Source organism: Rhinoderma darwinii, chromosome 2 (assembly GCF_050947455.1).
Source record: "Rhinoderma darwinii isolate aRhiDar2 chromosome 2, aRhiDar2.hap1, whole genome shotgun sequence".
Taxonomy (NCBI): Eukaryota; Metazoa; Chordata; class Amphibia; order Anura; family Rhinodermatidae; genus Rhinoderma; species Rhinoderma darwinii.
Window position 1 is genome coordinate 269524750 of NC_134688.1, and position 27351 is coordinate 269552100.

The window sequence follows — 27351 nt, forward strand, 5'->3', positions numbered from 1 at the left end:
AAGGCATTTGACACTGTCCCCCATAGACGCCTAATGGGTAAATTAAGGACTATAGGTTTAGAAAATATAGTTTGTAATTGGATTGAGAATTGGCTCAAGGACCGTATCCAGAGAGTTGTGGTCAATGATTCCTTCTCTGAATGGTCACCGGTAATAAGTGGTGTACCCCAGGGTTCAGTGCTGGGACCACTATTATTCAACTTATTTATTAATGATATAGAGGATGGGATTAATAGCACTATTTCTATTTTTGTAGATGACACCAAGCTATGTAATATAGTTCAGACTATGGAAGATGTTCATGAATTGCAGGCAGATTTAAACAAACAGTGTTTGGGCGTCCACTTGGCAGATGAAGTTTAATGTAGATAAATGTAAAGTTATGCATCTGGGTACCAACAACCTGCATGCATCATATGTCCTAGGGGGAGCTACACTGACGGATTCACTTGTTGAGAAGGATCTGGGTGTACTTGTAAATCATAAACTCAATAACAGCATGCAGTGTCAATCAGCTGCTTCAAAGGCCAGCAGGATATTGTCGTGTATTAAAAGAGGCATGGACTCGCGGGACAGGGATGTAATAATGCCACTTTACAAAGCATTAGTGAGGCCTCATCTAGAATATGCAGTTCAGTTCTGGGCTCCAGTTCATAGAAAGGATGCCCTGGAGTTGGAAAAAATACAAAGAAGAGCAACGAAGCTAATAAGGGGCATGGAGAATTTAAGTTATGAGGAAAGATTGAAAGAATTAAACCTATTTAGCCTTGAAAAAAGACGACTAAGGGGGGACATGATTAACTTATATAAATATATTAATGGCACATACAAAAAATATGGTGATATCCTGTTCCTTGTAAAACCCGCTCAAAAAACAAGGGGGCACTCCCTCCGTCTGGAGAAAAAAAGGTTCAAGCTGCAGAGGCGACAAGGCTTCTTTACCGTGAGAACTGTGAATCTATGGAATAGCCTACCGCAGGAGCTGGTCACAGCAGGGACAGTAGATGGCTTTAAAAAAGTGTTAGATAATTTCCTAGAACAAAAAAATATTAGCTCCTATGTGTAGAAATTTTTCCTTCCCTTTTCCCGTCCCTTGGTTGAACTTGATGGACATGTGTCTTTTTTCAGCCGTACTAACTATGTAACTATGTAAGGGCACCCATAGAAGTGCCTTTGTATGCCTCCGATTTCAGGCAAAGGCCTACTGAGGGTTCCGTACAAATAAATTGTGTCATGCTCTATCGGATCGAATAGGACAGGTGGTATTCATCTCTAGGAGAGAACCATACGGAGGCCTCGAGGCTCCATACTAGGGAGCCTGGTGTCCGTACAGATTACATGCTCATGGCTGCGCTGATGGGGCCTTAGGATAATGAACAGACTGAAAGAAAAGGCTCAAAGTGCAATTCCCGAATATATAACCTTTTTACAAAATGCCTCTGTCTGCTAAGAAATAAAAAAGCTATAGTATTTCACCTCTTCTAGAGAGGAACTCTTCGCGAATCAAACAGATTTTCTACAGATGTCACCTATTGTAATGGGTGACATCAGAGGAAAAATCCACATCATAATACATGAAGATTTCTCGGACTTCCCCTTTGTATTTTACACTGTCATTCACTTACAACTTTAGGACTCGTGCACACTGCTATTCTATGTGCACAGACCCGTATGGACCCTACGTGCCATCATGTTCTCCCCTAGAATCAATCCTTATAAAGTAGAATACCTGTAATTAGTTTTTTTTCACAGAATCCATGAGAAAAATTTCTATGCAAAACCTGAGCATGTGAAGATATATCAGAGTCACAAAATTCTATGGGCGCCGTATTCATATGTGACACAGATCCTGAATACAGTTGTTTGTTCTGGTCAATACACAAGTCATTCTAAGGCCAGATTCACACGAACGAGTGCAAACTTGGACGTGAAAAACAAACGTTTTTCACGTCTGGATTGCACCCGTGCGGGTCCCGTTTTCACGGATACCCATAAACTTGAGTCTATCGAGAGATCCGTAAAAACGTTACAAAATAGGACATGTGTGATTAGCCTTATTGAGATACATGCGCCCATGTGACTGCCATTGTTTTAACGGTCGTCATAAGGACGTATACTACAGTCGTCTGAATTCGGCCTTATACTGTAGATGGTGAGATAGCCGCTAGTTCTGTTATCTCTGATCAGACAATCCCATCCAGGGCTACATCCACACAACCGTTTGTATTTTGTGGCCTGTAAACCACGGACCCGTTGACGGTTTTTGCGGTCCATGTCTGCTCAGGTAGATTCTCCCCCTCATCTTTACCTCGACTGTCAAAGTCCTTGATGAAGGAAGCCAACTTCTCATTTTTCATAGTACGGGTCTTCTGTCCACGGTTGGCTCTTTTCTTTCCTGGCGCCATGATAAGCAACGTCCCTAAGAATTATCGTAAAAAGATTGGAGTCTTAGATATAAATAATGCTTTCAATCCGGACATTACTAGGGATTGTGTTTATTGATTATTTTAAGGGTTCTTCCTTAGGAAAGTCCATAGGTATACCCCCATGTGTGCCTATACAGCAAAGGGCCAGCAGGGGGACCAGGACACTGCAGTAGGGAGCCAGCAAGAGACATGAGAGATGTAGACCTACAATGTCCAGAAGGGCATTTATAGTTTTATGGGAAACAACATAGCCCTTTACGGTATTTTAGGGAACATTACTACAAAAAGGACTCCTGATACTTACGGGGACTGGACAAGTGTCTGGCAGGGGCTTATTTCCCACTCCTATTGAATAGAAAACATGGAAGCGCACATTAACGGGGGAGCCGACACTGGTCAAATGAACGTCCCACGACAGCGATCACGTCACAATCCCGTGAACTTTTATCCATGCAATGGGCCCCTCTAGCAGCCTAGTAATGCCAGGGGCCCACTCCTCAGATGTATGTATGGAGTTTTGAAGGGTTTAGTGTAAATAAGCTACAAGATATCTGCAACAATTGTAATGTGATATGAAAACAACAGATCTCTATTGGTGGCATGTTCTGCTTTGTTTCCAATCACAGTAAAAGGAAAATGAAAAGGTTAATGTGAACCCCTGAAGTCTATCTGCAGACAATAATTAAAGAGACTCTGTCACATTATAAGTGGCCTATCTCCTACATAAGGAGATCGGCGCTGTAATGTAGGTGACAGCAGTGCTTTTTATTTAGAAAAACAATTTTTACCACTTTATTAGCGATTTTAGATTTATGCTGAGTTTCTAAATGCCCAAGTGGGCGTGTTTTTACTTTAGACCAAGAGGGCGTTGTACAGAGGAGTGTATGACGCTGACCAATCAACATCATGCACTCCTCTCCATTCATTTACACAGCAGCATCGCGTTCTTACTAGAACATGATGTGCAGCCACAGACCCAGACATGAACGTTCATCCACTGTCCTGATAATGAATATACATGACCTCCAGCCTGGACGTGATGTGTATTCAGAATCCTGACACTTCTGAATCTTTTCTGTGAGATTCCAGCAACGGATACGAAATCTCGCGAGATCACGGAGATAAACGAGATTTCGTTTCCCTTGCTGTAAATCTCACAGAAAAGATTCAGAAGTGTCAGGATTCTGAATACACATGACGTCCAGGCTGGAGGTCATGTATATTCATTATCAGGACAGTGGACGAACGTTCATGTCTGGGTCTGTGGCTGCAGATCATGTTCTAGTAAGAACGCGATGCTGCTGTGTAAATGAATGGAGAGGAGTGCATGATGCCGATTGGTCACTGATTGGTCAGCGTCATACACTCCTGTGTACAACGCCCACTTGGTCGAAAGTAAAAACACGCCCACTTGGGCATTAAGAAACTCATTAGCATAAATCTAAAATCGCTAATAAAGTGGTAAAAATTGTTTTTCTAAATAAAAAGCACTGCTGTCACCTACATTACAGCGCTGATCTCCTTATGTAGGAGATACGGCACTTATAATGTGGTGACAGAGCCTCTTTAACCAAACAAGATGTACCTTGGCAGCTTGAGAATAAATATTTTATATAATATTATAAATACAGTGCAAACGATAAACAAACAATTTATCAGCATCTGCAATAACAGTCCTATGTAAAGGCCAAGTCCCGGGACACTACCGTCAGAAGTGCGACCTACGTGACGATGTTAGGCCTAAGAACTCGTCAATCATTCTGACCTCTGACTGTACTAAGCCCGGTTACAAGTAGAATAATCGTAACACCGTAAAAATATCCCGGGATTTTACCTCAACGAGTCGTTCAGCAAAACCGGAAACCAACAGAAAACATTCAAACTAATCCGCCGCCAGCGCATAGCCAATCGCTGCCCTCAAATACATCACGTGTGTACCGGAAGGTCGTCCTTTGTTATAGGCCAATAGGAATGAGTTGTACGGCTGTGGCCATGTTGTGGATGTCACACGTTTATGGATTGCCAACCGCATCTCAATTGTTACCCGCCCCTTCACCATAGAAGTCGATGGAGAATCAGTTATAAAGCCTTCATGAACGACAAGGCATTATAGTTTTTCGACACGTTCTTGAACGGAATTGCAGTAGGTTTGGTTTTCGCTACAATTATTAGGAGGGCGAGTAATACCGGGCGCGTCTCTTAGCTACAAACAGAAAGGGAGGAGTTAGCGCATGCTCAGTGCGGGTCCTATAGACGGCGTCCTGTTGTCTAGGAGACGGCTGTACATACAGACTGTGTGATCGCTCTGATTTCGGCGTGACCCTCGTCTTTCGCTCAGCTCTCGTCACCATGATCCCCCCGGCAGATTCCCTTCTCAAGTATGACAACCCGGTGCTCATCAGTCGTAACACGGAGAGAAAATCACCTAAAGTAAGCAAATACGGGTCCCAGCCATACCTACCCATTACTTATACCAGCCATGGGGAAGATGGACACTTTTCTAAATTGGTTAACTAATGTGACTTATAAAGAGCAGATAAAAAAGGATAGTGATCTTAGATCATAGAAACTTGTTTGTAAAGAATGAACGATAATAATTAAAGAGCCCCTCCGGAATCTGCCTCAAAGATGGCCCTGCCTCATGCACACTTCCATCACCGTTTTCACGGCCGTTTTTCACGGATCCGTGTGTCCGTGATTGGAACCGTGTGCTTCCCATGTGAACTCTGTGTACACTTCCGTGTTTCCGTTCCCGAGAGGAAACTGAAACCCGTTCACACTATGTACACGATATTGTGAGTGCCGCACATGCTATTCCCTGTCCTGCGGTACTCACTGTCCAGGGTGCTGAAAGAGTTACTGCCGATCAGTGCAGCCGGGGGCGGATTAAGGGTACTAGAACTTTGAAGACCCTGTACCGTATATATTTCCAGATTTCTGTTTTGGCGGACACCGATCTGGCATGGTTTTAAATTAGCTGTAAAAGCAGAATGAGCCATACAGAAGAGAGAAAGGCGAATATTTTGAGACACTAAAGTGGTCAGGAGCTTTATAACTTTTTTTATTTTTACGTCAATGGAGCGGTGTTTGAAGGATTATTTTTTTGCGGAGGAGTTGTAGTTTTTATTGGCACCATGTAAAGTACCATATAATGGGTGAATTGGAAAAAACTGAGATTCCTCCATGGTTTTTGGGGTTTAGTTTTTACTGTATATATTTACCTTCTCAGACCCAGAACCAAGCTCAGTAGATAAATACATCCCCAGAACAAAGCTCAGTACATATATACCACACCAGAACCAAGCTCAGTACATATATACCACACCAGAACAAAGCGCAGTACATATATACAGCCCCAGAACAAAGTTCAGTACATATATACCACACCAGAACAAAGCTCAGTACAAATATACAGACCCAGAACCAAGCTCAGTACATATATACAGCCCCAGAACCAAGCTTAGTACATATATACAGCCCCAGAACCAAGCTCTGTACAAATATACAGACCCAGAACCAAGCTCAGTACATATATATATAACTCCAGAACCAAGCTCAGTATATATATACAGCATCAGAACCAAGCTCAGTACATATATACATCCCCAGAACCAAGCTCAGTACATATATACAACACTAGAACAAAGCTCAGTATATTTATACATCCCCAGAACCAAACTCAGTACATATATACAGCACCAGAACAAACACAGTTCAGTACAGAGATCATTTGCAAATTCAGTTTAACCCCTGCTGTATAAATTTATATGACATAAAACAACAGCTCCCAGTATAGCCTGAACAATGGTTAGGATATGCTGGGAGTTGCTATTTAACGAAAAAGAATGCTACCATCCGTCATCTCGCCGCAGATCATACAGTGACTACAGTACGAATCAGTCACAGGGAGAATAAACATTTACATTGAGTGACTCACAGGTGATGTCTCAGATTATTTTTCGTTCTTTTTCTCCATCCGGTCCAGACTTCTTCCGGGCATGGCCCATTTCTGCAGTTTGCAGCTCAGATTTCTTCAGCTCCTCACTTTTACAACATTTCCGCATCTATAAATGAAGATTAAATTTCTCATGATGCCGCACTCTATACTTCTAAATATAATAGTATCATAAACTGTGCTCCTGAATATAATAGTACTATACACTGTGCTGAATATAATAGTACTATACACTGTGCTGAATATAATAGTACTATACACTGTACTCCTGAATATAATAGTATTATACACTGCGCCCCTGAATATAATAGTACTTTACACTGTGCTCCTGAATATAATAGTACTATACACTGTACTCCTGAATATAATAGTACTATACACTGCACACCTGAATATAATAGTACTATACACTGTGCTCCTGAATATAATAGTACTATACACTGCACTCCTGAATATAATAGTACTATACACTGCACTCCTGAATATAATAGTACTATACACTGTACTCCTGAATATAATAGTACTATACACTGTAATCCTGAATATAATAGAACTATACAATGTACATCTGAATATAATAGTACTATACACTGTGCTCCTGAATATAATAGTACTATACAATGTACATCTGAATATAATAGTACTATACACTGCGCTCCTGAATATAATAGTATTATACACTGTACTCCTGAGTATAATAGTACTATACACTGTACTCCTGAATATAATATTACTATATACTGTGCTCCTGAATATAATAGTACTATACACTGTGCTCCTGCATATAATAGTATTATACACTGTCCCCCTAAATATAATAGTACTATACACTGCACCCCTGAATATAATAGTACTATACACCGTGCTCCTGAATATAATAGTATTATACACTGCGCCCCTGAATATAATAGTACTATACACTGTACTCCTGAATATAATAGTACTATACACTGTACTCCTGAATATAATACTACTATATACTGTGCTCCTGAATATAATAGTACTATACACTGTGCTCCTGAATATAATAGTACTATACACTGTTCTCCTGAATATAATAGTACTATACACTGTGCTCCTGAATATAATAATACTATACACTGTAATCCTGAATATAATAGTACTATACACTGTTCTCCTGAATATAATAGTACTATACACTGTGCTCCTGAATATAATAGTACTATACACTGTAATCCTGAATATAATAGTACTATACACTGTGCCCCTGAATATAATAGTATTATACACTGTGCTCCTGAATATAATAGTACTATACACTGTACTCCTGAATACAATAGTACTATACACTGTACTCCTGAATATAATACCGTGTTTCCCCGAAAGTAAGACAGTGTCTTACTTTCTTTTTATCCCCAAAAGCCCCACTATGTCTTACTTTCGGGGTATGTCTTATATTGTAAAAAAATTGTCGAATTTATTTATTTTTTTTTTTCACAAACTTTATTTAACTGTTTTACATTTTTTTTTTTAGTCCCACCAGGGGACTTCACTATGCGATGTGCCGATCGCATATATAATGCTTTGGTATACTTAGTATACCGAAGCATTATTGCCTGTCAGTGTAAAACTGACAGGCAACCTATTAGGTCATGCCTCCGGCATCGCCTAACAGGCAGATGCTGAAGGCAGACCTGGGGGTCTTTGTTAGACCCCCGGCTGTCATGGAAACCCGACGGCGACCCGCGATTTGTTTGCGGGGGCGCCGATCGGGTGACAGAGGGAGCTCCCCCCTCTGTCAAACACATTAAATGCCGCTGTCACTATTGACAGCGGCATTTAATGGGTTAAACTGCCGGAATCGGCGAGCGCTTCGATTCCGGCAGTTGCAGCAGGAGCAAGTGCAGGGGACGGCGCGGTGACGTATGGAGAGGGGGGCGGCGCGGAAGTGGGCAGGAGGCCGCAATACCCCCGTGTTTCCCCGAAAGTAAGACATATGTCTTACTTTCGGGGTACGGCTTATATTAGCCGACCCCCCTGAAACCCCCGATACGTCTTACAATCGGGGGTGTCTTACTATCGGGGAAACACGGTAGTACTATACACTGTACTCCGGAATATAATAGTATTATACACTGTGCTCCTGAATATAATAGTACTATACACTGTGCTCCTGAATATAATAGTACTATACACTGCGCCCCTGAATATAATAGTATTATACACTGTGCTCCTGAATATAATAGTACCATACACTGTACTCCTGAATATAATAGTACTATACACTGTGCTCCTGAATATAATAGTACTATACACTGTACTCCTGAATATAATAGTACAATACACTGTACTCCGGAATATAATAGTAGTATACACTACACCCCTGAATATAATAGTACTTTACACTGTGCTCCTTAATATAATAGTACTATACACGGTACTCCTGAATATAATAGTACTATACACTGTACTCCTGAATATAATAGTATTATACAATGTGCTCCTGAATATAATAGTACTATACACTGTACTCCTGAATATAATAGTATTATACAATGTGCTCCTGAATATAATAGTACTATACACTGTACTCCTGAATATAATAGTACTATACACTGTACTCCTGAATATAATAGTATTATACAATGTGCTCCTGAATATAATAGTACTATACACTGTACTCCTGAATATAATAGTATTATACACTGCACCCCTGAATATAATAGTACTATACACTGTGCTCCTGAATATAATAGTACCATACACTGTGCTCCTGAATATAATATTACTATATACTGTGCTCCTGAATATAATAGTACTATACACTGTGCTCCTGAATATAATAGTCCCAGTTCTGGGTGTATGTGCAGCGTAGGTTCCCACCTTACAGAGGTCGCCTTGTCGTGGCAGGTGGGCTAACACTTTTTGATCAAAATGTGCACTAAGAACCTCCCTATTTGTAAGTAGATTTAGCTTTAGTGCATATCTATTTATATTTAGTGGTTTAGGTGGCATTAGTGTTGCAGGGTGCTGTCGCCATTTTTTTATATCTGCTGTATATCTGCAGTCATAGGTGTTCTTGCACCTGCGTATTTTGTATCATTTAGTTGGAATGTGCTGTTCAATTTTTGTTGTGTTTATGGGATCCATATATGTGGGGTTAGTGACTGCCTCCACTTGTTGTTCTTGCACTCCTCCCACTCTGCCCTGGGTGATTTTAATCAGTTCAATGCTGGATCCTACCATCCCCAGGTATATATGTAGGCTTAGTCCCAGTTCTGGGTGTATGTGCAGCGTAGGTTCCCACCTTACAGAGGTCGCCTTGTCGTGGCAGGTGGGCTAACACTTTTTGATCAAAATGTGCACTAAGAACCTCCCTATTTGTAGGTAGATTGAGCTTTAGTGCATATCTATTTATATTTAGTGGTTTAGGTGGCATTAGTGTTGCAGGGTGCTGTCGCCATTTTTTTATATCTGCTGATCTATAGTACTATACACTGCGCTCCTGAATATAATAGTACTATACACTGCGCCCCTGAATCTAATACTACCATACACTGCACCCCTGAATATAATAGTACTATACACTGCGCTCCTCAATATATTACTATACACTTACTCCTGAATATAATAGTACTATACACTGTGCCCCTGAATTTAATACTACCATACACTGCACCCCTGAATATATTATCATACACTGCACCCCTGAATATAATAGTACTATACACTGCGCCCCTGAAAATAATAGTATTATACACTGTGCCCTGAATTAAATTGTGTCAAACACTGTAAAGTAAAACCCACACACTAACAACGCCCCCTGTAGATAGTGACAGTCACAATGCCCCCTGTAGATAGTGCCAGTTACAATGCCCTCTGTAGATAATGTCCCCTGTAGATTGTGCCAGTTACAATGCCCTCTGTAGATAATGTCCCCTGTAGATAGTGCCAGTTACAATGCCCTCTGTAGATAATGTCCCCTGTAGATAGCGCTAGTTACAATGCCCTCAGTAGATAATGTCCCCTGTAGATAGTGCCAGTTACAATGCCCTCTGTAGATAATGTCCCCTGTAGATAGTGCCAGTTACAATGCCCTCTGTAGATAATGTCTCCTGTAGATAGTGCCAGTTATATTGCCCTCTGTAGATAATGTCCCCTGTAGATAGTGCCAGTTACAATGCCCTGTTTAGATAATGCCCCTTGTAGATAACGCCAGTTACAATGCCCTTTTTATATAATGTCCCCCGTAGATAGCGCTAGTTAAAATGTCCTCTGTAGATAATGTCCCCTGTAGATAGTGGCAGTTACAATGCCCTAAGTAGATAATGACCCCTATAGATAGCGCCAGTTAGAATGCCCTCTGTAGATAATGCCCCCTGTAGATAGCGCCAGTTAGAATGCACTCTGTAGATAATGACCCCTGTAGATTGTGCCAGTTACAATGCCCTATGTAGATAAAGTCCCCTGTAGATTGTGGCAGTTACAATGCCCTAAATAGATAAAGACCCCTGTAGATAGCGCCACTTACTCCTCTGTAGATAATGCCCCCTGCATCTTTTACCCCCAACGCTGCCCAGAACAAAGAAAACATTCTCACTTGTCCCCGTTCCCGCTTCTTCCTCCAGCCCCGCAGGACTGGTCAGAGACCAGACAACGTCATCTAGTGTAATGGCGCAGTCGGCGTGATGACATCATCGCTCCGACTATGTCATTAGTAAAGCGCCGAATGGGAGGAAGGGAACGGATAGATCCCTGTCTCGCCAGCGCTACAGTAAGCAATTGTATCCGTATCCTAAGGATGCGGATATAATTGGGTGAGAGGTCCCGCTTCACTCCGGTTCTCTGAACCGGCTGTAAATTTAACATCCGGTACGGGAGAACCGGGGTCGAACTGGGCCCCCTTCGAGCCTCGGGAACCGGGCACTTGCCCAGATTGCCCTCATTATAATCCGCCCCTGAGTGCAGCCCTTTTACTTTTTCAGCACCCTGAACAGAGACTACCGCTGGACAGGGAATACTATGCGCGGCGCTCACAATATAGATTAATGGTTCATTAAAAAAAAAACGCAACAAAAAAAAAGTTACTACTTACCCAGAACTCCCTGCTTGCCTGCATCTTCCACAAGTCCGGCCTCCTTAGAGGACGTTTCAGACCATGTGACCGCTGCAGCCAATCACAGGCTGCAGCGGTCACATGGACTGCCGCGTCATCCAGGGAGGTCGGACTGGATGTCAGAAGAGGGACTCGTCACCAAGACAACGGCCGGGGTATGTATGTACTTATTTTTATTAATATCGCTGCGTTCCAGCACTGATCAGCAGCCTCTTCTCTCTATCAGTGCTGACAGAGAGAAGGGGCTGCCGATTAGTGCAGTGCAGTATCTGTCTGTATGTGTACCTCTGCCCGCCCAGCCGTTGCTAGGCAACGGCTCCGTCACACACGGATGCCTTCCGTGTGTCTTCAGTTTTTTTGACGGCCCCATTGACTTGCAGCCTGGCTAGTTTAACACATTCCTGCCTTTACATTTTTAATTGCATGCCGTTTAAATTATCGTTGTTGATTGTTTTAGTCATGGTCGTCCTCTTGCCTTCTTCTGGATGTCCAGCAGAGTGGGAGATGAGACTTAGGCCTAATTCACACGAGTGTATTTCACGTCCGTGTTACGAGCGTGAAAATAACTCACGTCACACTGACCTATGCAAGTCAACGGGGCCATTCAGACATTCAGTGTTTTTCATGCAGCGTGTGTCCGCTACGTGAAACTCACTGCATGTCCTATACCTGTGTGTTTTGCGCATCACGCACCCATTGAAGTCAATGGGTGCGTGAATATCACGGACAGCAAACGGACGCACATCCGTATGCTGTGCGTGATTCACGCAACATTTGCTAAAGAAATGATGAGAAAAAGAAAACCACCTCCTTCAGTTTATTTTGCTGACGTAAAAAACGCATGACATACAGATGGCATACGCGCGTAAAAAACGCTGACAAACACCATACACTGATGTCACACGGAACTGCAACGCAGGAAAAACGCTGCATTTTTTTACGCGTGCAAAACTGACACGTTCGTGTGAATAAGGCCTTAGCAAAATGAAGTCACGTAGTTCTCACCGCCCACTCTTCTAAGATCACGGCGCCCCCTGCGTGCCTTTAGTGCAGTAAGAGATCAACCACAAATAATAAAACGGTGTCGATCGAAAAACCTGGAGTTTATTTCATCTAAAAAATGGTGGAGTAAGAGGTGCCTTATTTTTTAAAAGGTGCATGGCTCTTCATAAATTAGGCGCATCTCTGGCCAGCCCAACGCCAGAAGACCAAATCTACGCTAACGAGTAGCTGGTGTAGATTTCAGCTATAGCGATAGTAAATTTATTGGGTCGCAGTAGTTCCGCTGCTCCCGCTAAGCCCCACCAAAGAGGTGGTTGCAAAGCTGCTCAAATTGAGTGCTTAATACATTCTCCCTAAAGTATGTTATTTATGTTATAAAGTTGCATAACTTTTCATTATACAACAAATTAACTTTATATACACAAAGCTGGAATAAACCTTTAGGTCAGGTTCACACACATAGATTGCAGTTTTTGGCTCAGTTTTTTAGCCAAAGCCAGAAGTGGAACCAAAAGGAAGGAAAGGTGTAAAGAATGCATCTTCTTTCTTTTGCGTCCACTTCTGTGTTTAGCACAAAAAAATGTGTTTGATTCTGGCCTTAAAGCGTACAGGCCTACCAGAGGTGGTCTGCATTGTTGAATACCCTTTTGTTAGAAGAGCACCCTTAAGATAAGTGTCCCGCTGCTTGGACCCACAGTGGTCAATTGTGATTTGAAGTGGAGCCTGGCAGAGAGCTTTCAATTTCCCTGCAGCTCCTCCACAGGAGAAGTAGAGCATTACATGGTAGCAATTTAAAACAATAGACTGTATAATGCATGGACATACAGGGTCCTCCAGAGTGAGAGAGACACTATTTGTGGTGATTCTTCACTCTGGTTTCCTAAACCAGTTGCCCTCTGCAAGCTCAATCCCCCATTCTAACCCTGGAGTGATAACATTGGAATAAGGGTATGTTCACACACTAGACTAAAAACGTCTGAAAATACGTAGCTGTTTTCAAGGGAAAACAGCTTCTGATTTTCAGATGTTTTTTAAGCCACTCTTGATGTTCGCAGCGTTATTTGCGGTCTTTTTATGGCTGTTTTTGGAGCTGTTTTCAATAGAGTCAATGAAAAACTGCTCCAAAAACGTTCCAAGAAGTGACCTGCTATTTTGAAAAACGGCCGCGTAAAAAAGCGGCCTATCGGAACAATCAATGGGCAGATGTTTGGAGGCATTCTGCTTCCGATTTTTCGGCCGAAAATAGCCCGTGTCAACATACCCTGATAATATATAAAATGATCTTTTATTACTATCGCATCACTGCAATAATAATTAATGAAATGGAGATATTTGGATAAATTTGTAATTTTGTGGTACAACATTAGAAGAACAGCTTTTTGTGCACAAAGTAATCCAGCACATCTGAAAAATATGTATTTTATTCTGATGAATCCAAATCTAGTTATATTTTATTCCAGGTAAAAAAAATTACTTTCTGGGGCCCCTTGAAGCAGATATTCGTGCCCCTTTCCGCTTCCTGTCTCTTTTCTCCAGTTTGCCTCTGTGTCGGCAGCAAAACAGTAGGCCAGCCATAAATATGACACCTGACGGCTTAACTACTAGGGTAAGGCAACACGGAGCGGCCCTGACACGGTCACAATGCGGCTAACAACCGTTCCGGCACCATGTTCGGTGCGGCTGTCAAACAGCCTGTTAGTGGCTGCATGTAAACGCGGGTAAACCGTCCCTTTATCTGCAAAATCGTGCGGCCTTGAGTTAATACACCCTTTACGGCCGCACGATTTTGCAAATTACAACAACTTACCCCCTGTTTATTCTCTATGGCAGTGCCAGAAAAAGCCGAACACTGCACTCGGCTATCTCCGGCGCTCCCATAGAGAATGAATGGAGCGGCAGTACGCATGCGCATTTCACCGGAATGCCTCTTAACGAGGTATTTGTCAGACGCTCCTACATGGTGCGGGCTCGGTTGTTGGCCGCGTTGCGACCGTTTCAGGACCGCTCCGTGTGGCCCTAACCTTACATTGCTGCAGCCTGCAATTGGCTGGGAACCTACAGATCTCCAAATTTAGGCACCCTTTGTAAAGTTAAGGATGAGGGATCATTTTCCACTCCATTTCTTTTCCATATCTGAATGAAAATATGCATCTTGAAGAAATAGCACTATAAGGACATTTCATTATTTTTCTCGTAGTCTCGTGCTCTAAAAGCCATTCCTCAGCAAACCATTACATCTGCTCCTGTACCACCACCTCCGAAGCCAAAATCCCCACCTCTAGATGCATCTAAGCCAGCAGAAGAAATTTTAAATGCAATCCTACCACCAAGGTAAGTTATTTATTACAGATACATGGCAAAAGTGATCATCTATATCAGGTTGTCAGGTTTTCTTTTTGAAGGCATTGACACCTTGGACGCAGCTTTAATGAAATGCAGTATTATTCATTATCATGCATAGGGACTTACCTATACATATTATTATATGGATGTGCCTGGAGTTTCCCTGTAATCTGAATACTGGCTCTCATACCACGAGCTTTATGGCTCATACACACAGCTGTATTACACCTCGATTTGGTCCAGAGCCATAATAGGGGTGGCATAAAGGTGCATGTGCCCTTTTCTCTACCTTCGTATGCCTCCAATTTCATACTTTAGATTTCCCTGTACGCTAAGGCTACTAATGAATTCTTATAAATTGCCCACATTTACTAAGACTGACGTTTTTTTACGTCACTTCAAGTAAAGGAGGTAATTGGAGTGATTTATTAAAAAGCGCTTGCAACTTTTTGGTACATTTTAACCTCTCAAACAAGCAGAAAATCAAAATCTACACCTGCAAAGAGCTATGTATTCTTGAAGACCACATCCACTTTTCTCATCACTTTTCAAAATTGACGAGTAAAGTCGCAAATTTTGCCACAAATTTGTTGCACTTACTGTTTGTAACTTTTCTGTTTTTACACATTTTACTTAAAAAACTGGCAAACTGCTTAGTAAATGTGGCCAATAACTAACACAGAGATACTGCTCCGTAGTCTGACTGAAGAATGATCGTTAATTTATGTCTCAATATGTTTGTAGTCCGTGTACTATTATAACTATGGATTATATGTGCCTCTCATAGAGAATGGATGGAGAACAATCAGCTGTGGATCCAGCAGGTGTCAAGCACCCCCAGTACGCGGATGGATGTTGTTCACTTACAGGAAGAGCTGGATATGAAATTACAGCAAAGACAAGCTCGGGAAACGGGGATTTGTCCTGTGCGCAGAGAACTCTATTCACAAAGCTTTGGTCTGTTTGTCATCACAATTTTTCTAGTAAACCTCTCTGCAGTACAAGATTGCTAGATATTGCGTAATAAGAAGTCCTGCAACGTACACTGCATCCACACCTCACCGCCGGCAAAATGCTCTAGCACTGGAGGGTCCATCAGAGGGATCCAATGTTACTTTTGTGTTTTTTTTTCCCACAAACTGGAACAGATCCAGGAAGAGAGCACAAAAGGAAATGTAACTTTTCCTTTGTAAAGTTTCTCTTGTCCCCTCTTCTGGGACCTGTCGCCGTTTTTGGTGAATTAACATGACCCCTCACATTGTAGAGCTGCTTTAGTGGTTCCTGTCCCTACTTTGGACATGGAGGGAACATTGTGGGCACTGGTGGTTTCTTTCCCTGATTAAATAAAGGGGTATTTTCACCTAAGACATTTATCACCTATCCACGGGATATGCCATAAATGTCTGATAGATGCGAGTCCTAGCTCTGGCTTCGACGCTTCATCTTAACAGAGAATCACTGGAGAGGTGTCTGCGCATGTGCATGGCTCTCTATTTATTCCTGTGGGAGTTAAGCAAACAGCTGAACAAGCGTTTCCGTAACTTCCTAATGAATCAATGAAGAAACCCACGCACATGCGCAGACACCTCCTCCATTCTCCGGATAGTTGACCCCCGTTCTGGAGCTAAACGCAACTATCCGACATCTATGAATATCCCGTGGATGTGCCATAAATCTATTAGATTGGAATACCCCTTTAAGAAGCAGCTTTCAGTATCAAGTATGTATATATATATATATATATATATATATGTTTTAATTTTTTTACCTGACCCATCAAAGCATCTATTTTCATAAATATAACATCACCATTGACCATGGTGTTCACACACAAGCAGGCACATTTTATATATATATATATATATATATATATATATATATATATATATATACATACATACAATATATATATGTACTGATCGATCATATCTCAGCTGCTTGTCATCTGAGTGTAAAATGGTGGCAAGTGAGATATTAAAGGAATACAACTGTCAAAACTGGCACTGTTATGCCTCCTGCAGGGCCTAAGGGGTGGATTCAAGGAGCACTAAAAGAGAATCCCTGAGTCAGGTACCGAACTCTCATCCCCCAGGCCTTGGAAGAGACATGACACAGTGAATCATTTTGTCTCGAATGTTCCTTTATCTGCAATCACACATAAAATTTCAGCTTTTGAGTATACATAGACTTTAAATTCAGGCACAACATGCTGCTGGACCTACTGGAATAAGGGAGTATGTTCTTTATGAAATGTGGCACTCGGCATTCTTCCCCCATTGGTACCTCTGAGCTCCATTTAGGCCTCATTGACATGAGAGTATTTCATATCAGTATTACTTCTCTATTCAGAAGGTCCAGAATATAGAGAAAATGTTAGTCAATGCAGAAATGTATCTGTATTATAAATACGTATCATTATGGTATCGAAGTCAATGGACGCTAACAAAAATATGTAACCCTTTATTATCAGAAGTATATAATCTAGTGCTATAGTAAACACTTCATAATTGTATTTTCTAATAATTAGATCAAAACATACATCATAATTTATATTATTTTATATTAGGCGATTACTCTTTATCCTGCCATTTGTAATACTATTCTGATTTATCTTTGCTTATATTATATATATATATATATCATTTTTATTTTGTGCCTTTAGATGAGCTTATCAGACAGGTCACCATCAACTGTGCAGAGCGGGGTGTCTTACTCCTGAGGGTGCGTGATGAAATACACATGACAATCTCGGCATACCAGACGCTATATGAAAGCAGTGTGGCTTTTGGGATGAGGAAGGCCTTACAAGCCGAGCAAGGCAAATCGGACATGGAGAAAAGAGTAGGTTGCTTTTGATTATTGCTTTTTATCCCAGTGATGGTATTGAATTATAAGTAAGCCTACTCCAACATGCCTTTTAGATTTTCTCCATTAACATAGACGCTTATAGGGGTATTTATGGAATTCCCCTCTCCTTATTAAAATAAATCTGCATGCTTGTGTTTAGCTGGACCCAGACTTTAACCCATGGAACATGTTTAAGATGAATTAGAATAGCGACCGCAAGACAGACCTAATCGCCCAATCCCACTAATGGTTTTGTCACAAGTTATAAAATCTAGTAGAAAGCCTTCTGTATATAGTTTTTGGTATGTATATCATTGCTTTGAAATCGCACATTACTTATTATATTGTACAGTTCTAATGATGTCCACTAGATGGTAGTAAAGTTCTGGCTGCCTATGGGATAAAGTACAGCGCAAACAGTTAAATTCATGACAGCACAAGCTCAGACTGAGAATATGGCTGAAACCTCTCGACATCGCAATGCTCAAAGTGGAATGCTTAAAGGGAAACAATAAAAATCTCTATAATCGGATAAACGATTATTTTTTTTAATTCCTGAAAATAAAATAACAGTTAAAAAAAGAGAAAAATAAGTCATAAATCACAATAATTTTTTTTTTTTACAATAAATACATTTTATTAAATATTAATTGTAAGACACCCCATAACGCAGACATAGTTGGTATCTCCATAACTGTGATGACTTGTATAATACATTTATAACAAAGTTAAGATGATAGGTAAACAGTGTAAAATAAAGAGAAAAAAAAAAAGGCAACATTTTCATTTGTCTACATTTCCCCTGTATTGTAAATCCATAAAAATAAAATGCTAAAAATGTGTGTACCACAAAATAATACAAAAAACAACTTGTCCTGCAATAAAAAAAACAAGTTTTCATACTGCCATGCTGGAGTAAAAATAAAAAAAAGTTATGAAAATCAGAATGTAGGAAGGCAAAAAAAAATAAAAAAATTCTGGGTCCTTAAAGAGTTAAATAGCATACAGTTTCTAGAGCTATTATAAGATCTTTGCGTCATAAGCTGGTCATATACAACATGGTGTTACAGTCCAATATGTGGCTTTTTGACGTGGAGATATCAAGGGGTTTTAAATTGAGAAGCACTCAACATTACACAGAGTGTAAAATCTCATATCTCAGTACAGGGAAGATTCACGCTACTGCCGCACCAATATACTGTAGCTAGCGCAAGGATGGGTATATTTAACTAGCCATGAGACACCTGCCTATATACGGCTGTCTTTATTTTATATTAACCTCTTAGTGACATTTGACATAACTGTACGTCCTAGTCGGTGGGGGGGGTGGAGTATAGAGCAGGCTCAAGGCCTGAGGCCACTCCTAATGCTGCGAGTGTTGGCTGTATGATAAAGTAAAGCTGACACCTCACTAACTGCTGGGATCAGATATTACTCTGATCCCAGTTGTTTAACTACTTAGATGCCGCGGTCAATAGCAGCCAAGGCATCTAATCCATTAGAAAGGGGGAGCCCCCTCGGTCATTCCATTAGCCGCCCCCCCCCCCCCGCAACGTTATCGTGGGGTGCTGATGATTGTCATGGCATTCTGAGTGTTTAATGAAGGCACCCAAGTCTGTCATCCTGGGGCTCCTATCAGCCCCTGCCAGGGGCAGGGCTTAATAGGAGCCGGTAAAAATTGCAATACAGTACAATGCAATACATTAGTGACTAAAATGAAAAAAAACGAAAAATGGCTGCGGCAGCAAGGGGTTAAATGTCCTAGGAGGTTGGTTTATTTTTGAATAGTGTCCAGCCACTAATTACTCCTTTTTTGTATATCTACGCTAGGAGAAGTATTCATACAATTCCTTATTTCCAGTACTTTTAGTAAATAATCCACTTATTAGACATCTGCGTCGGAGCCTTCTTTGCCGATTCTGTCAAATTTGACAGGAGAAATTGCGCTACATGCAGCACTGTTTTTCCTGTCAAAACCATGGACACCTCGTCGGAACCCGACAAAACCCATAATAAGTCAATGAGGTCCATCAATCGCTACCGGTATCTGTAATGTGACGGATCTGCCACTCTGTTGTGGTTTCTATTATAAACGTAAGCCACTAAGCAGATGTGAACAGAGCCTTACTACAGCCCCCTGCTAATTCAGTCTGCACAAAAACTGCTCTGCTGTTGTGTATTGTTAGTAAGATTGCCACCGGGGCCCAACCAATATCTACACTTGGGAAAAGTTTTGGGAAAAGTTTTGCTCCCAAAACCACTGCAAAAGACGCCACAAACTGGCACATAGAAATACTCCCTGAACCTGGACGATGTTCTGGGGTGGAAAAGGTGGAAACCCAATCTATGGGAGACACTATAAAATATCCCAATATATAAAAAAGTGAGTCTCCTAGCGTGCTTGGCACCAGCATGCCCTGTATTATAGTATTTCAGATCAGTGATATTCAGCTGACGGATTTCATTGACAACCAGCAAACATGTAAATGCAGCTTAGAGTGAGAATGGATAAATACATCATGTATGATATAATGCATATATATATTTCACATCTCACGTATATATTTCACATGAATATAACATAATCATTGTATACGTTGTGAAAAGTTCTGCAACTTTCTGATAACTTTTTTGTATGTTTGTTTCCTTGATCTTGAAAACATACAGTAGTTGAGCTTTATATAAAAAACAAAACTGGACAACTTTTTTTAAGTAAGTGCCTCACAAAAAAGGATCGATTTAAAGGGGTTCTCCAGCTTAGAAAACACATTTTCATATGACCTCTTAGGGAATTCTGAGTTAATAGAGGGGTGTCTGTTTCATGGCCGGAGTGTAGAGCGCCTCTCACTCTGGAGGTCCTGTCCTGCATTACACAGAAACCCTATTAATATGAACAGGTACTATGTAATACTGAATTTCCCCTGCGGTGGCGCTGCAGGTAAATTTAATCAGGTTTTCCCCACAGATTACATCTAATCGCTGGTGGTGGTCCTTGGGGAATACTTTGGACAATTTTGACAATGAGCAGGTCACAAAGTAGAGACCCCCTTTAAATTAGGGTATCATATGCGCTAATCACTCTTAGGCTGTGTTCAACGTGTTCGATGTATACACTTTGCAATACAAGGGCATCCCATAAAAAATAAACTTTTTTACAATCAGAGTTAATGGCAGATCTATGCAGCTATACGGCATGCAGTGGCATACAGTATGTGGGGAGATTCTCATGGCGTGTATGCCGAACGTGGTGTGTACAGAGCCTAAGTGGTCAGAGCAATAGCACCCACTGAACAGGAACCTGAACACCCAAATAAGAAATAATAAAGCCATAACACCTCTCTCCTAATGGACTCATGGTGCTAGGTAGGTAATAACTAGTGGCATTAGACATGTACTTTTTTATGGCACCCCAATCTGAAGTTGAGGGAGCTATTCAGAGGGCGTTACTAGGTCATGCGTCGGGATGTCCTAATTTTAAAACTTTTATGGAACTATGGAAAATTGGCTAAACTTTTTCTCCAGGCAATAAAATATTTGGCTACGGCATGTCGAATGAGCATCTGTCACTTCTTAATAAACAATGCAGACTTTCAAGCTAACTGTTCAGGCCCTTCGGCGTTGGTCAGCCACAATGTCTAATCTCTCTGGTTAAGTGCTGTGAACCTCTGCAAGTAAAGCCAGGATCTGGAATATTAACTTCTTCAACCATGGCTAATACACAATGAAATTGCATTTTCCATGCTCTAAACCGGTTTCATATCTCAACAGTGACTTCATAGCTTTAGCATGGATTGGTCATTGCATTAAAGATTTAACTTTTTATTTTTTTATACTTGAATCTTTAATTTCATGGTCGACAAACTTGGATTTTAATCATATTATCAAAGTTTTATAAATATGAAACATTACTGGAACAGCTTTTTAGAAAATTGCCCAGCAGTTCTAAACAAATTGCATCCTGGAAAGACGGTCGTGGGTGCGTTTCTTTCTTCCCTGCCGCTAACACATCATTGGCTAATATGATTTAAAAGACAGAAATGTCATTAACTGTCTGCTAGAGAGGGACAATGACAGCCACTGTCTCCATGAAGGCTCATTTTCTTATTAGCCTTATAATACTATTAAAGTGCAATATCCAGAAATCGGGTCTGAGCAAATGTGGATAAAAAGCATTCAGGCATCCTTATCATTCACGCTAGTAGCATGTGCTACCTGCCATTTTATATTTTACTTTACATCCTAAGTACAAATAATGGCGCCGTATTCCTGCTGATTATGATGCTTAATGATATGTAAAAATAAAGGTGTATCGTAATTATTTATTGATGCCACACCAACATGGTGAGCAACGCTGTACAGAGATTTCCTATCAACAACTGGAGATTTCTAATCTTCCTGCTCTAGGTGTAGACTCACTAAAGCCATCCACATACCTTAGAGTTTGGTTGGCTACCTCATGGAAGACCAGTCAGACCGGTGCTAGGGGTAGACTGAGTGGGCAGCTGTCTAGGGTACCATTGAAGTGAGGAGCAATTGATGGATTAGAAATAGTAAAATCTCTGTCTTTAAAATTTTTTGTAGCGCCAATTATGTCCAAGCTGCTGATAATTCTGTAGATGCCGGGGTGCTGTGAATGAATGGAGTCCATCATACAGAAATTAACTTTCATTGTGTGACAGGCGCCCACTGTATATGTATGAAAGCCATAAAATTAAAGTAAATGACACGGGTTATCTCACAATCGCACCTGTCAAGGGGAGGGATATATTAGGCAGCAAGTGAGCAGTGGTTAGTGGCTGGTACACCTACCAAAAGTGTTCCTAGAAAGAACAACCGGTGAACCGGCAACAGGGTCATGGGCTCATTGATGCACATGGGAAGCAAAGGCTAGTTTACCTGGTCTGATCCTACAGAAGAGCTACTGTTGCAAAAATTGCTGAAAAAAGTTAATGCTGGCTATGATAGAAAGGTGTCAGAACACACATGTGATGACAGCTTGATGCGTAGCCACAGACCAGTTACTGTGCCCATGCTGATCCCTGTCCCCCGCCAAAAGCGCCTACAATGAGCATGTGAACATCTGAACTAGACCATGGAACAATGGAAGAAGGTTGCCCGGTCTGATGAATCACATTTCTTTTACATCATGTGGACATCAGGATGCGTGTGTGTCACTTAAAGATGTTGGCGCTATATAAATAAGGGGCATGATTGTCGATCGGACAGCTATCATACTGAACTTCAGTAGCCACCCCCCACAGACTATTAGCCCCCTTGGCTCAAGCGACGGCTCCATTTGAAAAGTAGTGACTGATATTGACATTTCCATTACAGTTAAAAGCAAATATATATTACTCATAGGAAAGGTGTTCATGACTTTTATACATTATCATTGATCTATCTTTATATCCACTTTACAAGATAGTCATAAGTTATTGAACTCATAATTTATTGTCTACAGATTGCAGAATTAGAGCAAGAAAAGAAAGATCTTGAGAGACAGGTTAATGAACAAAAAGCCAAGTGTGAGGCCATAGAAAAAAGGGAGGCAGAGAGGCGGCAAGTAGAAGAGAAGAAGCATGCAGAGGAAATACAGTTCCTGAAGAGAACCAACCAGCAGCTAAAGGCAAGTCATTTCATTTCTTAAATTTTTTTTCTGGTACAAAAAGATTATTTCATATTCTCTTCATACAGAAGATATAATAATAGTAATAATCTTTGTTTACATAAAGCAAACGTATTCCACAGCACTTTACAAGTGGGGAAGTAAAGGCCCTTTTACAAGTACCAAATAGGAGTTTGCAGAACGCTCGTTCCCGATCATTGCCATGTTTAATCAGGGCAACGATCAGCTGATGAATGAGCAAACACTCGTTCATTGGTTGATTGTATAGTCTTTCCAGCCGAAAATATTATCGGTCAGCACCACATTTCCCTGTGAACAGGGAGATGTGCTGCCGACATGATAGAAATGTATTAGGACGAGAGATCGGAGTTACAAACGCTTGTCCCAAAACATAGCTCCTTGTGAAAGAAGCAAACGAGCGCCAATCAACGAGCTGTCACGTCGGGCCGTGTAAGAGGACCCTAACTAAAATGTAAAAGGACAAATAAAACAAATGAACAATGAGACAAAAGGGTCCCTGCCCAAATCAGCTAACAATCCAAATTCAATGGGAGGAAAGACACAATACGTCCAGTTAAATCTGATATGTAAGGGGTGCACGTGAGGCCCCATTCACACAACAGGGTTACTCGGCCGCATGGTGTCCATTTATTTAACAGCTGTCACACTGCCGCAGTAAGAACAATAGGCTCCAAATGGGGCTATTGACATGGATGTGAGTGATGTCCGTGCTTTCTGCCACTCGCTCTCTCTCTCCTCCTCCTCACAGTGCGAAGTGCATGTGAGGAGGAGATTTTTTTGCTGCCACAGCCCCCTTGTAGATGGCACCTGTCCGTCCGTCCGTCCGTCCATCCATCCATAGCACTTATGTAGCTCCCTTTAAGAGCGGAATCCCTCTAATCACCGACCACAGCATTGCAGAAGCAGTGGCTGGGGATTCCGCTCCAGGAGAAGTCTGACGTCACTATCCATATGTGGAGAGTGACATCAGGGGCAACTCCTGAAGCGGAGATTCCAGGTCAGAGGGATTACGCTCCTACAGTAGTGCTATCTACAGGGATGTAGTGTGACATCTACGGGGATGCTATCAACAAGGGGACTGCAGCACTAGCTACAAGGGGGCTCTGTGGCACTACCTACAGTGGGATGTGTGGCACTGTCCGTATATGGACAGTGACGTCAAGGACTTTCTCAAGACAGGAGTCCCTGGCCAGAGATCTTGCGTTTCTCTGGCCGGGGAATCCATAGTTGAAAGCCATGACTTCACTGTTTATATATGGACAGTGCTGTCAGGGGCTTCCCCGGGCTCAGCACTCCAAGTAGCGCTGTGTCCGGGGAGTCCACGGCCAGGATCAGTTTTTACCGGCTGTTACAGAGATTGATATCTGAAAAACGGCCGGTAAAAATTGATCCAATGACTTCTATGAGAGACGTCTGGCCGAGAAAATGGCCAAAAATAGGACATGTAGAACTTCATTGTTCTGAATACGGCCATGTGACGGCCATTATAAAAACGGCCGTTTTTCACTGTTATGTGAATGTAGCCTAATACTGAAAATCCAACAACATTCTAAGTAGTGCCAATGTTCTCTATAGAGCCCTTTAGAAAACAGCGAAGGTCCAAAATGACAAACCTTATAAATGTGATGACACCAGTTTATGACAAATCAAAAGATAAAAACTAAAAATATGGGCTGGTTTCTGAAGTTTCATTGGGATGCAGTGACATGCAGCAGATTTGTTGCTGAAATTTCTGTGCCTGAAGATTAGTTCCATGCACCTGAATGTAACTTGTAGGAAACCACGCACCTGCTGCAGAAACAACCACTTAGACCTTATTCACACGAGCCTGCTTCTCGTCCGTGTGCTGTCCGTTTTAACAACGAACAGCACACTGACCCGTGCCATTCAATGGCGCTAATCACACATCCGTGTTTGTTTACAGAGCGCGTGTCCGTAGTGAGAAACTCACTGCATGTCCTATTCTGGGCAGCTTTTGCGGACCAGACTCATTTATTAAAATCTATAGGTGCGTAAAAAAAAAAAACAGCACACGAAAGACATCCGGATCAGGAATGATCTGATGGGTAGATACACAGCAGCAGATTATAAAAAAAAGAAAGCAGCGTTATGTTATAATTCGCAAATGAGAAAGAACTTATTGAATGAACTACAGACACTGCAAGATACTTAGAACGCAGCCAGCAATAACAGGCAATGATGAAGTATTATTATTGGAATAATGAAATATTCACGGTAGATCGCATGAGAAATACAAGAGGGCATCCAGCCGGTTGCTATGCATTCCTGTTGGGCTTAATATCCTATGATCAATATATACACAAATACCTTAAACCAAAAAGAAAGTCAACATACACTAGTAAATGGGCACCAAGCCATTTCATAATCTTTCATCTTTCTTTTTCTTCATAAAACTGCCAAGTATTTAATTTGCCAATAGCTGGATTTTAAGTCAACGAAGGACATAGCGTGACATTATAAAGAAAGCTGTTATGTATTTATGCATAGATTTTGCCTCGTGATATTTTTTTTTAGAAGAATCAGGGACAGGAAATCACAATCTGGTTATCACCTCCTCAGATGTTTTTTTTTTTTTAATATGAAGTAAAGGGTATAGAGCAGTAAGAAATTCAAAGCGCCGAGTTATCCTTGTGTTGTACATAAAGAGAGATTGCTGCTCCTTGTGAATGAAGCTCTGGACTAGAACACAGTATGTCAATTAGGATTAGTATAAAATATGGAATGCAATGTATAATCTGCTCAACTTTCTATCTGTAAACTGTAAAATTGCATTCAAAGTTGAACAAGCCCCAAGTGAAGATTTATTTTGGTGGATCTATACATATGTTAAAGGGGTATTCCACACGTTAACCTTTTCTCGGGATAAGTGATAAAAGATAAATAGGTGGCGAACCCCTATCAATCACCAGAATTAGGACTGGACCTGTCCCACTAGTACATCCATGGTGGGAAGAAGTTGTGCGCTGCTGCACCATACAACTTTATGGGAGGTATGGAGGCATGTGAATAGGGGACCAATGTTAACGGTGGAAATACCCCTTTAAAGAATTGCCTAATATACCTATTATTGAGGAGGTTTCATCTAAAGGCAGGAATGATTCCAATAAGGCCTCTTTTTCACAGAAGTGTTTTGCACCAGCCAATTTCTCTGTTGGAATAGAGACCGGTACCCCTCATTCTCGGAATCGGTGTCTTTTACGACATGTGGAAGAAATGTTCTACTGGAAAAAAAAAATGGTTTAAGTTGAAACAGGCAATAGGTCTCTATTAATCCAGTGGCATTGCTGCTTATATGTGGAGACTACTAATCCTTCTCATTTGCATATCTATGCATTCAAGCTTTGTATTTAATGAGTGAAATATTGCTTTTTATTGCAGGCGCAGCTAGAAGGAATTATTGCGCCCAAGAAGTAAATACGCACGAGTAACATCTGTGGACAGGATGTCTGCCGTCTGCATTCTATGCTAGTGTGAATGCCAAGAAACTAATATTTTTACCTCTGGGACACATTTCTAATTATATTTGGATTTTATATATTAAAATCCCCTCTGAACGTTAAGAATTTGCTCATTCTATAATGAAACACCTCAATATATTAAATACCCAAGTTCTTTTGATGATAAAACTATTCTAACTACTTTCCAAGTCTTATTTTATTTTGTGGGTTCTTAATAGGGAGCTCTAAAAACGCATTGTGAGCTCTAAAAATACACAAAACTCAGACTGGACAGGGTTTAAAACGTATATTTCTGGTACCCATGATTGGCTGACTCAACATGACCCTAAGGCTGGGTTCACACACCCTGTTTATGGACATAATTCAGGCGTTTTAACCTCGAATTACGTCCGAAAATACGGCTCCAATGCGCCGGCAAACATCTGCCCATTCATTTGAATGGGCTTTACGATGTTCTGTGCCGACGGTCATTTTTTTTACGCGCTGCTGTCAAAAGACGGCGTGAAAAAAAGACGCCCGTGTCAAAGAAGTGCCTGTCACTTCTTGGGACATAATTGGAGCCGTTTTCCATTGGC

At 41.2% G+C, this 27351-nt stretch overlaps 2 protein-coding genes across 4 annotated transcripts in view; one reads left to right on the top strand and one right to left on the bottom strand.

Annotated features, from left to right (window-relative positions):
* Positions 1 to 4549, bottom strand: part of CDCA8 (cell division cycle associated 8) — a 43566-nt gene extending 39017 nt beyond the window's left edge. Inside the window, exons 1-3 of one of the 3 annotated variants that reach the window (XM_075853252.1) lie at positions 4261 to 4549; positions 2731 to 2771; positions 2309 to 2419 (exon numbers count right to left, since the gene is read on the bottom strand). In XM_075853252.1, the coding sequence (XP_075709367.1) occupies positions 2309 to 2405 (97 nt within the window). In that variant the 5' untranslated portion in view covers positions 2406 to 2419; positions 2731 to 2771; positions 4261 to 4549. Of the gene's footprint in view, positions 1 to 2308; positions 2420 to 2730; positions 2772 to 4191; positions 4215 to 4260 lie in introns of those variants that run through there. The other 2 variants (XM_075853251.1, XM_075853253.1) reach the window with 2 other exon arrangements.
* A 98-nt stretch (positions 4550 to 4647) lies between these two features.
* DNALI1 (dynein axonemal light intermediate chain 1) lies at positions 4648 to 26949 on the top strand. The gene is made up of 6 exons (XM_075853255.1): positions 4648 to 4856; positions 14658 to 14791; positions 15591 to 15760; positions 17466 to 17644; positions 23112 to 23276; positions 26697 to 26949. The coding sequence occupies exons 1-6, from the start codon at positions 4776 to 4778 to the stop codon at positions 26730 to 26732; spliced, it is 765 nt and encodes a 254-aa protein (XP_075709370.1). The 5' UTR covers positions 4648 to 4775; the 3' UTR covers positions 26733 to 26949.
* The last annotated feature ends 402 nt before the right edge of the window (positions 26950 to 27351 follow it).